General features: G+C 42.9%; 1 protein-coding gene across 1 annotated transcript; it reads left to right on the forward strand.

Annotated features, from left to right (window-relative positions):
- Positions 1 to 1,998: 1,998 nt before the first annotated feature.
- sncgb (synuclein, gamma b (breast cancer-specific protein 1)) lies at positions 1,999 to 13,648 on the forward strand. The gene is made up of 5 exons (XM_080468011.1): positions 1,999 to 2,496; positions 6,970 to 7,011; positions 7,985 to 8,112; positions 10,772 to 10,813; positions 11,294 to 13,648. Exons 1-5 carry the CDS (start codon positions 2,376 to 2,378, stop codon positions 11,300 to 11,302), a joined length of 342 nt encoding a protein of 113 aa, XP_080324137.1. The 5' UTR covers positions 1,999 to 2,375; the 3' UTR covers positions 11,303 to 13,648.
- The last annotated feature ends 1,042 nt before the right edge of the window (positions 13,649 to 14,690 follow it).

The following is a 14,690-nucleotide window of genomic DNA, read 5'->3' on the forward strand; positions in this document are numbered from 1 at the left end:
AAAAACCGCCAGGCAAATAATCTTGATGTTTTGTACCTTCCCACCACTAAGCTCCTAAATCTTCAGCCCCAGGATTCCAATGAGAAATCTGGTAAGTTTCATGTTTGTTTGGGAAATGTACATTTTTTTATTACAAAATTGAATACCAATAAAATAAAAAATAAAAATCCACAACATTTTAAACTGTATTTGCTTCAGTCCTGGAAAATAGTGAAAATAATCGATGGAATTTAGAAAAGTAAATTAACGAGTTGTTGTGGTTCCGTTGGATTCACAATAATTAAAAGGTTTGATCAGTCTATTAATCATTTAACAAATAAAAAAAAAAAAGCTGAGTAATTTCTTTTCTTGTGCATTTCATGTCAAAAGAAAATTATTCATCCGTTTGTTTTCATTTATATACATAAAATGTACACGTGCGTATTTGTATTTTCCATTTTTTAAACAAGGATTTCACTTCTTTTTACTATTTGTTACTGGTCAGAATCGACTAGAGCATTTTTTGATTCAGAGATTCATTTCAGAATGGAAAAAAAAAAAAAGGTTTAACAATTATGATTTAACGATTCAAATCTTAATGCTTTTTTTCGGCCATGCTTTATAATTTAGATTTAGAGCCATCCAGTGGTCACTTATATTTATTACCTTTTTTTTTTTTTTTTAATTCAACAGCAGCATTCAGACACAAGGTTATAGGGACAATAAAAGGAAAGTATTTGTTTGGTAACTTTAAGGGTTTCAGTGAGTGTACTCAATTACAAACATCATGTGATTTGTTGTTTTCTTAACCATCTATTTATGATATAATTGGGTAAATAAGGGAAATTCCCAACTGTAATTCTCAACCACTCTTTAATGCATTTTCCTGTACAAATCTTGAAGATTCTCCACATGCTTGGATTTATTCCAAGCAATGCCAACACACAGGTTGATTGTGACTCTACTCCTGTGGGTGGGTGTGGATTATAGTGTCTAGCGTCTCCGATCGGTACTCTCACCCAGTGTCAGTGGATTCGAGCCCCCAGTGAGATTTGGTTGGATAATGAAGTCATGGGAAATAGATGGTTGGATGGCACCTGCGTAAAAGCCACTGTTAAGAAAGGTTTTAGTGCTGCGTCATGACGTAATTTAGCGCTATAAACACTAGAGGGCAGTGTGGTCACATTCGGTCAAACAGAAGACAAGCCATGCATGTCTGCAAAAGCAAAAGAAAAGAAAGGTAGAGACCTATATTAGCACAGCATGGATCAATTAGCGCATAAAATATAGTCTTCCTCTTGTTTCATGTGTCTGGTCAGACCCGGCACAATATTTTGGGGGGGTTCCATTTCTTCCTATTTGCAACATTTCAGAAGGGGAAAAAATGCCCAGCGCAAAAAAAAAAAAAAAGGAAAAAAAAAGGATTATTTGTGTTTGCTATATCTGTGTCAATATATATAGTCTCTGCTGCTGAGTTGGCACATCTGCAAAGACATAGAAGAGGGGAGCGCAAGGAGGAAGAGGAGGATGCTTGTGACTCATCCAGGTGCAGATGACAAAGCATTTTCTCTCCTCGCTCAACAGTTAAAATGGCTGCAGGTGCTGTCTTTATGTCCCTCCATTTAATTATAGTGCCCTCACACAGGCTCTGCACAAATGGAAATGATGATCTACCTTCACATCAGTGGAGTGAGCCATAGCTGCATTAAGAGTAATGTACATAAATATACTCTAATCAAATGAATATCCAGGAAGGACACTTCAGGAGAGAATTGCTGTGAATGAGAAAACTGTGGAGGAAGAGGTTTGTTTGGGTCAAGTCATCAGATGAGATTACAGATTTCATTACAAAATCACATAAGGCATATGATGAGAGAAGAAATCCTCTTTGCCTCCAGCGCCGAAGCACTGTCGATTATGTAACAAATCTCACAAGCTCAGCAGCTGAAAAGGTGTGTCCACAGTAACACGCCAATCAAAATATGCAAACCGAAAGCCTGGGAATCAGTGAGCACCATCAGAAGGAAGATGGATGAGAGTGGAGGGATGCTCGAGGGGCGGGGCTGCTGCATGACTTGAAAATGCTGCAGCATCCAGCCATCTCTCCTCCTCTTCCTCCTCCTCCATCCTCTTCCCCCCATCTCGTGCGTACCGGCTGTTTCCTCCCCCCGCTCACTCTCTCAGTCTGCGTGCTGTAGCCCTTCTGTACGTTCCTCTCAGCCCGCTGTTGTAGCACCGAAGGGAGGAGGAGCCACCGGCCACGATACTCACACACACACACACACACACTCACGCACACACATCCTGACGTCCCACATCGTCCCTTCTGCACACTCTCTGCAAGCACCAGCAAGGCCCGTTTGGAGCAGGGGAGCCCAGCCGTCTCGTCGCCCAAGATGGATGTACTGATGAAGGGGTTCTCCATGGCCAAGGAGGGAGTGGTGGCCGCTGCAGAGAAGACCAAAGCCGGCATGGAGGAGGCAGCCGCCAAGACCAAGGAAGGGGTGATGTATGTAGGTATGTGTCACCACCTGTCTGCGCGGAGGCAAAGATACAACTCTCTGGTTTTTCAGGGGAGAGGCTCTCATTCCATGGACGTGCATGTTTAATTTTAGGTGGGGGTGGGGGGGTTTGCACTGTTTGAAGTGACATCCCATGGGTGTCTGTGGTCCCGTGAAAAGTGAGGGGAGGAGAAGGGAGAGGGAGAGGAGGGAGAGGAGGGGGCAAGAAGATGGGATGGAAGGGGAAGATGGAGTAAGTGGTGGCAGAATACCACTGCAGGACTGGTGCAGGGCTGAGGGTGGGATAGAGAGAATCCCCCCATGATGGGGACGAAGATGGAGAAAACTCATTGGGATGCGGTGCAGTAACTGGAGCAGAAAAAAAATGGAGGAAGAGGAGCGAGAGTAAAGGAGAGGAGGGAAGCACATACTGTAGGATTTAGCCTTGCCTTTTGGGTGCCTTCTTCATCTCATGTACTGTGTTTCGTGAAACCGTTTGCAGGCGGATGTCCGAGTATTGGTTCGGCGCAGCACAGTCACAGTAGCTTAGGCCCCATACCTACATATATTATGGGACACAATGAAAGAGCAAATATATATACATATATATATATATAAGAATTTGAAATAATCTTTTTACTTGGGCAGCTCGGCAATGTCGCGATGCTGTCGCTGGGACCTGCGCGTTTATTTTAGCTCAAACAGGAACTGCGTCACATTTCAAGGTTACCCCGAATGCCAGGCTGTGAAGCCACCTGAGAAGGAGGGAAGATGAGGGTGGGGGTGGGGTGCCAATGTGCCAGGAGGGTGGGTGAGGAGTCAGTGGAGTAGAGGAATCGTCTGCAGTCCATCCCTTCAAATGCTCATCAGCACTGTAGTTAAAAATGAAAAAAATGTTTACATAAAAGTTATAAAAAGATGTAAAAAAATAATGTGTGTGCAGGAGAGTGGAGGGTCTGGGGGGTGGTGGGGGGGGGGGGGGGGGGGGGGGGTGATACAGGGCAAAGATTACTTGCACTGCAGCAATTTGCTCTCTTGCCTCACCCCCACTCACTAACATCCGCCACCCCTCAACCCCACCAGCCTTTTTACCCTCCTTCTCATTTTGATGCATGTACACATGCGTGTGCGTGTGTGTGTGTGTACGTGTGTGCGTGTGTGCATGTGTGGGAACATGCATGTGTGTGTGCAAGATTTTGTGGCGTTGCAGCAGCAGGATTTGCCTGCCAGTGAGAGCTGCTTTGATGACTAACACCCCCCCCACTCTCGCCCCCGCCCACCCCCACCCCCACCCAGTGCATAAAAAAAGATGGAAGAACGGAGGGATGCAGACAGAGAGAGAAAAATGAGGTTTTACAGGCCAAGGGAGGGGAGTTATGTCATAAAAAGGCTTTGAGCTCTGGGTCTCGTGGCTCCTGTGTGAGTGCATGGGGGGGGGGGGGGGGGGGGGGGGGGGGTACGACAGGTGACATGTCGTGACGGAGGGATGAGAGTCACTGGGAAAATGAAACCCGGATGGTGATGAGAGCTGAAGCTGATCACAGGCTCACTGCATGAGTCACAAGTGAAGCTTGAGGAGGACGAGGGAAGTGGAAATGTAGATCACAGGAGCAGAACGAAGAGAGGGAGCGTGAACGCGATCACTGGAGTGAGGAGGGTCGATTCCCCTGATGAACTGCTGTAGCCGCCTGCAGCAGGCTGCATACGTCAGCATGTGAAGGTGGCTACACAGTGTCAACGTCTGCACGCCGACTTTCCCACACAGGCTAAACCTGGACAGACGGCGGGACATGTCCTGTGATTAAACCCGAAACTCCACAGTTCACTCAGCACAAGCTGCCACAAAACCACTCCTGACTGTTGTTTAGCGAATTCATTGAACCAGTTCATTTGATTTATGATAGTAATATATATATATATATATATATATATATATATATAGTAACAGTTTATCAGGCCAGTGGTTGTGGATGAATAATAGGAACATTAGGCTTAACATCATATTAAAATTTTTCACTGAAATCTAAAAAGAAATTGATTTGAATATAAGAATAAGTGGTTTTCAGCATTGACAAGTGATTAGAACTGGGGTATTTGTGTCCGGTGCCTTTGGGTGATGGGCAATAATGAATCTGTAATTATTGGATATATTGGCTGATCGTTAGGGATGAGGGTAGGGTTACGGTTGTGGTTACGGTTACGGTTACGGTTACGGTTACGGTTACGGTTACGGTTACGGTTACGGTTACGGTTACATTTAGAGTTAGGCAACGAATCGCCAGATTTTTGCACAAATAACCGATCCATTATTAATGCAGTGCGACCGGTAGATCGAGCAAATCGCCCAAAAGCGCTTTACATTGGTAATGTCATGGTACTGATTTTAAAAGAGAAGATCCATCATCACTTATTTATCTGTAACCTTTACAACCTCTATTAAAATAATTAATCATTACAGAAAGCTCAGTTTGCATTCTCTCAGCTGGATGATATCCTCTATGCTGGAATGTAAATTCAGCAGGTGCGTCTCTGCATATACTCTGCATGCATATCTTAAATGTTTCAAGAAGCTCATAAAGAACTGCATTCATTTTTTCACTCCTAAACGTGGGGCATATAAAAGCTTTTGCTGCGCTTTTAATACATGACGTCATAATAGGAAAACATTCAAATGCCGTAAGCCATGCAATCTTCATTAATTCAGGTAAGCTTTTGATCAGGATTTTTATTTATCATTAGGATTTTATTTTATTTTTGGGCATTTTCTTTCTTCCCGTTCATGTGATGTCACTCTGTGTCCTATGTCACGTCTTGTTTGAGCTTCATTTGCATCTGTTCATCTCTTGTAAACCATTTACACCTTAATCAGGGTTGATTTACAAGTTTAACAGTCTCTCACAGATACTGGCTGTGGCAGGCGGATTATAACCAGGTGCAAATGCAAATATCCAGGGAGAGCAGGGATGTTGATGGCGGAGGCGGAGGAGGAGGAGGAGGAGGAGGAGGAGGAGGAGGAGGAGGAGGAGGAGGAGGAGGAGGAGGAGGAGGAGGAGGAGGCGTCTCCTTCACTTCAATACAATATTTGTTGCAAACCTTTTCTCCTTGTGAAAGCAGTGAAACCAAATGCTTACACTCAGACCAGTGGGGGTCTGAACTACTTTGTGGAGCCCACACTGTAGGAGTTAAGGTTAAAATATAGGGTGAGGAAATTGCATTACGTCAGCCGGAACTCCGTGTATGTTTGTGGTTTGTCTTTAATCACACTTGTAGGATCAAACTTACCTTCAGGAGCCACAGGACCCAACATCAGTTTACATTTATTTGAAGTGGATGATACTGCTTTATGGCTAATTGGGTTATGTTTAGTGTTAGTTATATATTTCTCATGTAGGTCAACAACCCATAGGAACAAATGTCACCATGTGGACAAATCTGTGATCTGTATGAGGGAGTTGACATGTTTAGGCGACGATGTACAGTATTTCACAGTTACACTTCGGTTTAGATTAGTCTAACATAATGCGTGTGCACGTGTGTGTGTTAGGCTGTGCTGCAGTACTGCTGGGTACTCAGGCACGTGGCTCGTGTACCACCGGGAGCGTGCAGAGTGATGAAGGGAAGCAGGCGGCTGCGAGGATGAGGGGGGGGTGCAGGCTGCTGTAAATGGCAGCATCTGCATCAGTGTGACAGTGCAAAGAGAGCACAGTCCCTTTCTGCAGCTTTTTACCATTCTACCCTCATTTTCTACCATTTTCTGACTGCTGTTTTGTTTTTTATTCTTATTATTATTATTATTTGTTGGAGCTGATATCCCTCCCTCCCCCTTCTTTCCTCACTCTGGCAGATTATATAACCACCATTTAATCTGCTTGGGATCATACTGTAATGAGTGCAGGGAGCAGGAAGGGACACGCAGAGAGATGCTGCTGCTGCTCACGGGATGTTTTCCACAGCAGAAATGCTTGAAGTCAGCAGAGCGTTTCAAAGCTCCTAAACGTCAAACACTGGGTTTTTAAGGCTGAACGGGAAAGATGAAACAATCCAAGCAGATTTCGAAAAAAAATACTGCGAGTACATCTGTCACAGTGAAATGGCTCCGAGTAAAACGAGGTCTTTAAATGTAATTTTGGAAAGAGCGAAGGAGACTGCTGACTTTACTCAGAAATATGAGCAAATGGATATGAGCAACTTAGAAATGTCACGTTATTACACAATGCAATCATTTCTATGTGGTGAAATACTTTCATTTAGTGGTTTGCAGCAGTAATACAGCAAGTCTATTCGCCTTGTTTTACAGCATCAATAATTAATTCATTTTTACAACCACCATTATCAATGCAGGGAACACCATTTTATTCACTGATGAATGAAAACTGAATGTAACCTCGCGCCGAGATTAACCACTTAATGTCCTTCTCAATTGTTTGGTGATGCAATGAGTGAATCCCTTGAATAAAATGTAGTTCTAATCAATGTCTTGGTTCTGCAGGCAATAAGACAAAGGAGGGAGTTGTGTCTTCAGTAAATACAGGTAAGAAAAGCTGCATGTTTCTGCCATGTTTGTAACATAAGTGCTTATATCGCATGAACCTGAGATAGAAAACCTGACGTGTGCACATCTTCAGGCTGTTTGCTCTCCCTTCTGTGCGTAAACGTCTGAAAAAACCAACATCTGATTTCATACTTCCGCAGCATCAAAGCATTCCTATATTTTGCTGATAGTATTTCTGTAGTTTGCGTTGCACACTGGAGGTAAATTAATTCACAAAACTGTCGAAATGACCAACCCCTCCAATGTTGGCAGCGTGTATCCTTTCTGCTGGATTATAGCCTGTAGTTATTTTTTCTCCAGCTTTCAGCGAGTCTCACACATCTCTTGAGGAATCCCAGCCCAGTGCATTTTGGCCAATCTCCAGAGCTGATGCTCTTCTGGAATGGATTTCTGTTGGATTCAGATCAACACCTTTCGTCACAAATTCCCCCAGAGTTTCAGATTCTATCTCATATGAACAAAGATTGTATTTCTGGCGTACGTGATGATTCTTTATGCTGCCAAAGCAGTTTGGTTTTGAAGGCATCTAACTCTGCAGAATTGGCTTCTTTCTTGGTCTGCAGCCGAAGTGTCTCAGAATTGCTTTCTTTTCGTGTCTTTGAGATGTTTTGACCACCTGCCTCTGCCAGGCTTTGTTTAAACTTCTGTAAAGCCTCTGATCGGTCAAGTGACAGCTGACAGAGGTTTGTATACTTTGAGTAAATTGGAGGACTGATTTGATTTCATAAGTTTTGACCAAGTCAACGTTAAAGCACAACAATGGTTTGTGCTGCGGCTCATTAAATTGAATTTATGACACTGACCAGGGATATATTTGATTTTTTTTCTTAAATAAATCTGCTTTTAAAGAACATTCGTTGTTTTTTTTTCAGGAATTCAATACTAATGATTTGAATATTGTATGTTCCCCCGGTATCTGTGTGTTTGATCACCGACCTTCCTCCGGTCTCAGTGGCCAACAGGACTGTGGATCAGGCCAACATCGTCGGGGACACGGCAGTCGCGGGGGCCAACGAAGTGTCGCAGGCGACCGGGGAGGGAGTGGAGAACGTCGCCGCATCCGCCGGCCTCATCAACCAGGTGGGTGACCGACAAGACCCCGAATCACCAGCTGTAACTTTGAGACGTTAAGTCACCGTGATAATGAAACATCAGTCAATAGATGGAGCCTTTTCTCCTCAACAAGTTTTCTAGAGAGAATTACATAATCCACTCAATACAAAAGGGGACTTTGTGGTTCTGGACCAGATTTGGTCTTATTGTCCCCCACCCTTATTCATGTGAAGACGAAAGAGATCATGATTATGTCATTAAATCTGACAGGAAATTGCCTAAAATTGCTGTTTACCTTTGTATAACACAACTATACTCATTAATACTTAACCCCTGTCTCTGGAAACACTGGTAACAACATGTCTTTACACAAACAGACACATGCAGGTGATTTCAAGTGATCCTTTACTCGTCAGTAATACATTATTTTACTTGCACCCACCCAACACACAACTGTCCTCATCACGTCTCCATTAACACGTCTTTAAATCAAATAGATACTCAAGTCATTTCTCAATAATGCAAGATGAAGACAAAGATTTTTTTTTTGTCCTCCCAAAGTGTAAATTGGATGATTGAGAATGAGAAAAGGATTTAGAATAAGATTGTGTTGCTGTAGGATCATTGATAACATTTATATAAAAATTCACTTAAATGATTCACTTTCTCAGTGTATACTCCTAAATTCATAACAATATTCAATGATCATCGATCTAGGCGATGATATTCAGGTGCCACTTTTGTCCACTTTCACTCCCAATTCCACCAAGTCAGTGACTAGAACTTTAAAATTTCCAATATCTTTTAATGATTCGTTATTCAGTCGAGGCTGATTTCATTAAAACATAAAAAAGAGTGAATACAGATTTAGTTCCAAACAATCAGCCCTCCTCCTGCTCTCATGTGTTAAACTCTTGGTCGGATGCTAAATGTTTTTCATTTAACATTCGTGTGTTTGTGTCTTACAGTGTCTGTGTCTTGTGTTGTGTTACCACGGCAACGCTGTTGTCACGTGTATTGTCGTTGTGTTGCGTTGCTCCTCTCACTTTTTGTCTTGTCTTGTTTGTGCTTCCCTGATAGGAGGAGCCTGTATACGAGGTGCCTGTGGGGGGACAGAGCAGTGCAGGGGTCATGTGTCATCCTTGTGGGGGGGGGGGGGGATAAAGTCTGCATGATAAAACCTAGTTTGTCATGTAGATATGCACAATTGAATCCAATAATTCTGTGATAAACCACATGTAATAGAGTGTGTTATCGCAGATCTGTTGTTCTGGACTGTGCTGGTGCACTTTAGCTAATAGTAGATGAAAAACTAAGTGAGCGTCAGTTTGGGAAAATGTGAATTTAAGTTGTCAGATTCCAGCTCTTTGGATCAAAGCTTGGATCACAGATCAAAATGGCCAAATGTGTAAAATCTAGGGATGACCCGATCCGATCGTTAGATATCGGATCGGGGCCGATATTAGTGATTTGTGAGTGATCGGGGTTCGCCAAATCCAGCCGATCACCCCGCCGATCTGAAAAAAAAAAAAACCGCGTTCCGCACCGTCCCCTAATAACCACAACAATCAGGGACTAGAAGCGCCGGTCGAGCTGCAGAAGCTAGAAGCAGGCGGAGCGGGACCATAGACCTATAAAACTAGGTTATATATAGTGGTTTTATTTGTTTATGTGTAGAAGTCTACTTCTAAGTTTCTATGTGGTCTGTCTTCTTCTGCGTTTTTATTGTGTTTGGTGACTCACAGCGCCCCTAAAGGTCTGGCATGTGTACTACATGCCCTGAAGCTTCGTGTTGAGCCATGTTCATAGTGAGGTGCGGACTGAGGTTTTTTGGGAGAAGGCCAGGGAGGAAAAAGATCGTTTTTCCGTCGTGTGGATGTACCCTCAGTTTACAACAACAACTAAAGAGAAAGAGAAGAATTTTGATTCAATTAATGAGTTTTACAATAATTTCTAGCTAAACAAAGCTTCTGCCAATAGTGCTTTTAGCTTCAGACATCTTAGTTGCTCCAAAAATTATAGTATATTTGCAATAGCAATGTGAGTATCGGATCGGGAAAGTATCGGAATCGGCCGATACCCAATTCTGAAAAATCGGATCGGTATCGAGGGCAAAAAAGTGTGATCGGGACATCCCTAGTAAAAACACTTGACAACATTTCCCAGGACTGTCCACTCTTGACGTTGCAAACATTTTCCTCTCTGACAACCACTTGGTGTGCGATTCAGACCAAACTCGTGCTAAAACTCTCCATTTCTAACCGTGAACCTCCCGTATGTGAAATGATGTGACTTACAAGCCCTCAGCCGTCTCCTGCATAAGAGAAAAAGGCTGTGAATATATTCAAGGCATGCACCAAAATAGCTTCTTGCACTGTGTAGCTGTGTGTGTACGTGCAGCAGAAGTCTGGCAGGTTAAGATTTCATAATTACACCCTATAATAATCTACTATCTGACACCCCATCCTGGGAACGTTTAAGCATGATAAGCTCTGCTGTGCATGGTTGATGGAATATTTATCTGCTTTATGTCACCACAGCTGAATTAAAACGAAAGCAAGGCGGTCAGTGCTGCTTGTGGCCCTCCTCCCTACATTCCCCTCATACTATCATCAAAACAAAACTAGATGTCTGCTCCTGTCTTTGGCATGTCGTTTTCCCTCATTCTTGTCTTTTCTTCTTGCAGGGAGAGTATGGAGGGATGGAGCAGGGCGGGGAGGGAGGAGAGGTGAGGAAGCCAGCCTCAGTCCATCTAAAGACGAGTTGATGATTCATGAGCAGCAGCTCAGTCGGATCAGATTATGAATGATGCTTCAGGCTGGGCTACAACATTAGTATGGATCATTCTCTTAGGTGGAAAGTAAAATGAATAAATCACTGACTGAAGTTGTACATTCACTTAAGTGTTGTGAGTTGTATTTAAATTTGTACGACCTTTTTTCAATGACAATATTGCCATTGTAATGACTTGGTCCTTCCTATTACCTAAGGATCAGTGGGAGTGTTTCTCAACACTCTTTCAGGTTTTCAACTTGCAAACGATAAAAATCTGAAGGTATTTTTATAATAATTACAGTAGAGTGACAGTTTTGCTGTAATATTGTAGTATTGTAGAAATATTGTAGTATGTCTATATTTGTGTTGTTTAATTATAGCTAAGAATCTTCCTCTGAACCTGATTTTGATCTTTTTTGTTCCTGTCTTTCAGGGGTATTAGTCCTCTTCAGGACCCTTCTGTCCTCCCCCGCCCCCACCCATGCCTCGCTGTACCAGACTCCAGATGTTCAACATATTTTTTGTGACTTTACAGAACCAAAATCAACAACAACAGACTCTTCCGGATGCCGCACCTCAGCCCCCACTGACCCCGACCTCTGCCCCGCCACCCCAGTTACACCCCCCGCCCCCTCCCCAACCCCGCCCTCTATTCCTCTCTCTTCTAATTTTCTGCAGCCTGTAGTTTCTCCTCCACTGCCCGTCGTAGCCCCGCTGCATCTGTGTGTCAGTGTTGTCCTGATATGAACCCCGGTGTTGTTACCCTAACCGTAGGGAAAGCTCACGCACAAACACACACATTCACACAAACATAAAAAAAAAAAAAAAGTAGAAATAGAAAAAAGACACCTTCATTTGGCACATGCATGAGACACTCGCATACAAATGCCTGCTAGACGCACACCCTGGGCAATCGGGTGAGAAGAACGAGGAAAGTCAAATTCAGTCCACCCCTCCCTTTGTACGACTAAGGCAGGGCCTGAGAGTGTGTGTGAGCTGCAGTCAGCGTGCCTTTGTGTCCCTCTTAGCTTGTATATGCGTGTGCATGTGTAGCTGCTGATGTATAAAGTAAATCTCCAGAGGCGTGCGCAGCGAACTGTGCGTCGAGGACAGACATTGTTGTTACGTGTGCACTAGTTAGCTGCAGTAGACTGCATGAACAGATGTGTGGATTGACTCGTCACGTGTTGTGGACCGTAGAGTAGCAGCCGTTCTGTGTAGCTTTGTATGGCTTTACCGTGTGTGTCACTTCGGCGATTAGAAACTGGGTTAGATCAGCGGGGAGCAGTAGACGGCGCTCATTTAGCTCAACCTCCAATGTGTTTGTGTGATGCATGAGAAAAGAAGGAGAAGATTCAAATCACTCTTTGATGTGAAATATTTCCAACAAACTGGATGACGGATCATACAGCAGCTAGTGGAGGGAAAAAAGAATTCCATGAAATCCAATTTAGCCAACATGACTCAGCTTTCTTTGAACTTTCATCAAGAGTGAAAAAAAAATCTTAAAACTTAAACCAAAGTCATGTTGTGCTGACAAACAGGTCACATTCACCAACAAAGAGCCCAAGGGGCCAACATTGTTATTTCAAATTCGAAACATGATCCTGAACAACAGTCGAAGAGTTACAGGAGTTTGAAGCAAAGCAAAACTCATCTATTATGAGATCACTAAATATAAATGTACTCAAAGGAAACATGAATTAAAAGACATTTAGGCGGAAATACAATCTCCTCTTGTATTAGTGTAGCTTCTTATTCGTCTTTGTGAAACTGGTCTGCATGCCATTGAGAGAGACTGTGATTCAGGACAGTGGTCAGTTCACTATAGTTGTTCACGTTTCTGCAATTAAAACACCAAAACTCCAATTGCCACCTCCCTATTGTACGTCTCAACCCACCAGCAAACTTTCAGTCGATTTAGGAAGGTCAACTATGGAAGTTCTAATCCTACATGTGAACATCTGTGCCAAATTTAAAGCCACTCTCTCAAGGCCTCCCTCAGATTCTGCCACCAAAAGGTCACAGAGACGCTGAACTTTTAACCTTTGGCCACCAAAATCTGACCAGTTCATCTTCGAGCGAGACTGAGTGCAGCGTGTGCCAAATTTTAAGAAACATTCTTCTTGGATGATACGAATCATGGAGGCATAGATGAGAAAAAAAAATTTTAATTTCTGGAATCTGTCAACCAAGTGTGCAGATGGAGGTTTGGGTGCTTTGTGTTGCTTGAAATCAGGTTTGTGGTTGTTTTTCTAGAATAACTTATTTCACTCCAACGAGTCTTATCCTGGCTGTTCTGAAGCTCTCACCCATCGACCATCCCAATCAGGTGACCCCCCTCGTCCTGCCACTCGGCGTCACGCCACCTTTTCGCTGCTTCTGCGCCCATCAGAGTGTGTGTCTGTACGCACTGTATGTGGGTGTGTATACAATACAGTATCTGCGTGTGTCAACACAGGACAGGTTGAGCCAGCAAAGTGTGTGTGTGTGTGTGTGTGCGTGTGTTTGTGTCTTGAGCAGGTTTGTGTGTTTTTACTTTGAAGCCAATGGAAACCGATGACTGCATGTTGCCTTATTAAGCAATCTCACATCCACACACATGCAAACGATACACACCACACTGCAGTTGAACCTACACATCTACACGCACACACACACTAAACACCACAAGTCCCACCACAAACACACAAACAAATGTCACGCACTATGATTTAAGTTGGCATCAAAGCAGACTCGCTGATTTTATAAACAGTACCAGTGAAATTAAAAAGTTTTGTTGAAATCCAAAGACTGAGTCGAGAGTTTTATGTGAGAAAAAACTTTTTTTTTCTTAAATCTTGTTTTGCTTTTCTAAGCCGGACTAACTCATTAAGGAAGTTCAATTCTGTCCTGACTTCTAGACTCTTCCATACATTGCTATCCACCCCAGGTCCATCACTAGAGCAAACAAGACAGGAAAAAAGATTAGTAGTGTTTTCTTAATGTTTTATTGGTTCCAAAAAAAAATGAACTGAATAAAAATAAAGTAATTTGCTCCAAAACAATTCTGATGCTGTGGAACTGGACGGTTAAATCTGAGGGGGATTCAGCCAGGGAACGGGCGATCACAGTGACACCTCAGCCCATCCTCACTCCTCTTTATTAGCCAGCGGAGGAGTCGTGAAGCTGCGTTCAAGGTAAAGCAAGAAAGGAAAAAAAACAAAGGGGGAGCCTTTTCTCCTCAACAAGTTTTCCAGAGAGAATTACATAATCCACTCAATACAAAAGGGGACTTTGTGGTTCTGGACCAGATTTGGTGTATTGTCCCCCACCCTTATTCATGTGAAGACGAAAGAGATCATGATTATGTCATTAAATCTGACAGGAAATTGCCTAAAATTGCTGTTTACCTTTGTATAACACAACTATACTCATTAATACTTAACCCCTGTCTCTGGAAACACTGGTAACAACATGTCTTTACACAAACAGACACATGCAGGTGATTTCAAGTGATCCTTTACTCGTCAGTAATACATTATTTTACTTGCACCCACCCAACACACAACTGTCCTCATCACGTCTCCATTAACACGTCTTTAAATCAAATAGATACTCAAGTCATTTCTCAATAATGCAAGATGAAGACAAAGATTTTTTTTTTGTCCTCCCAAAGTGTAAATTGGATGATTGAGAATGAGAAAAGGATTTAGAATAAGATTGTGTTGCTGTAGGATCATTGATAACATTTATATAAAAATTCACTTAAATGATTCACTTTCTCAGTGTATACTCCTAAATTCATAACAATATTCAATGATCATCGATCTAGGCGATGATATTCAGGT

The sequence above is a fragment of the Lipophrys pholis genome (genome assembly GCF_963383615.2).
Source record: "Lipophrys pholis genome assembly, chromosome: 1".
Lineage (NCBI taxonomy): Eukaryota > Metazoa > Chordata > Actinopteri > Blenniiformes > Blenniidae > Lipophrys > Lipophrys pholis.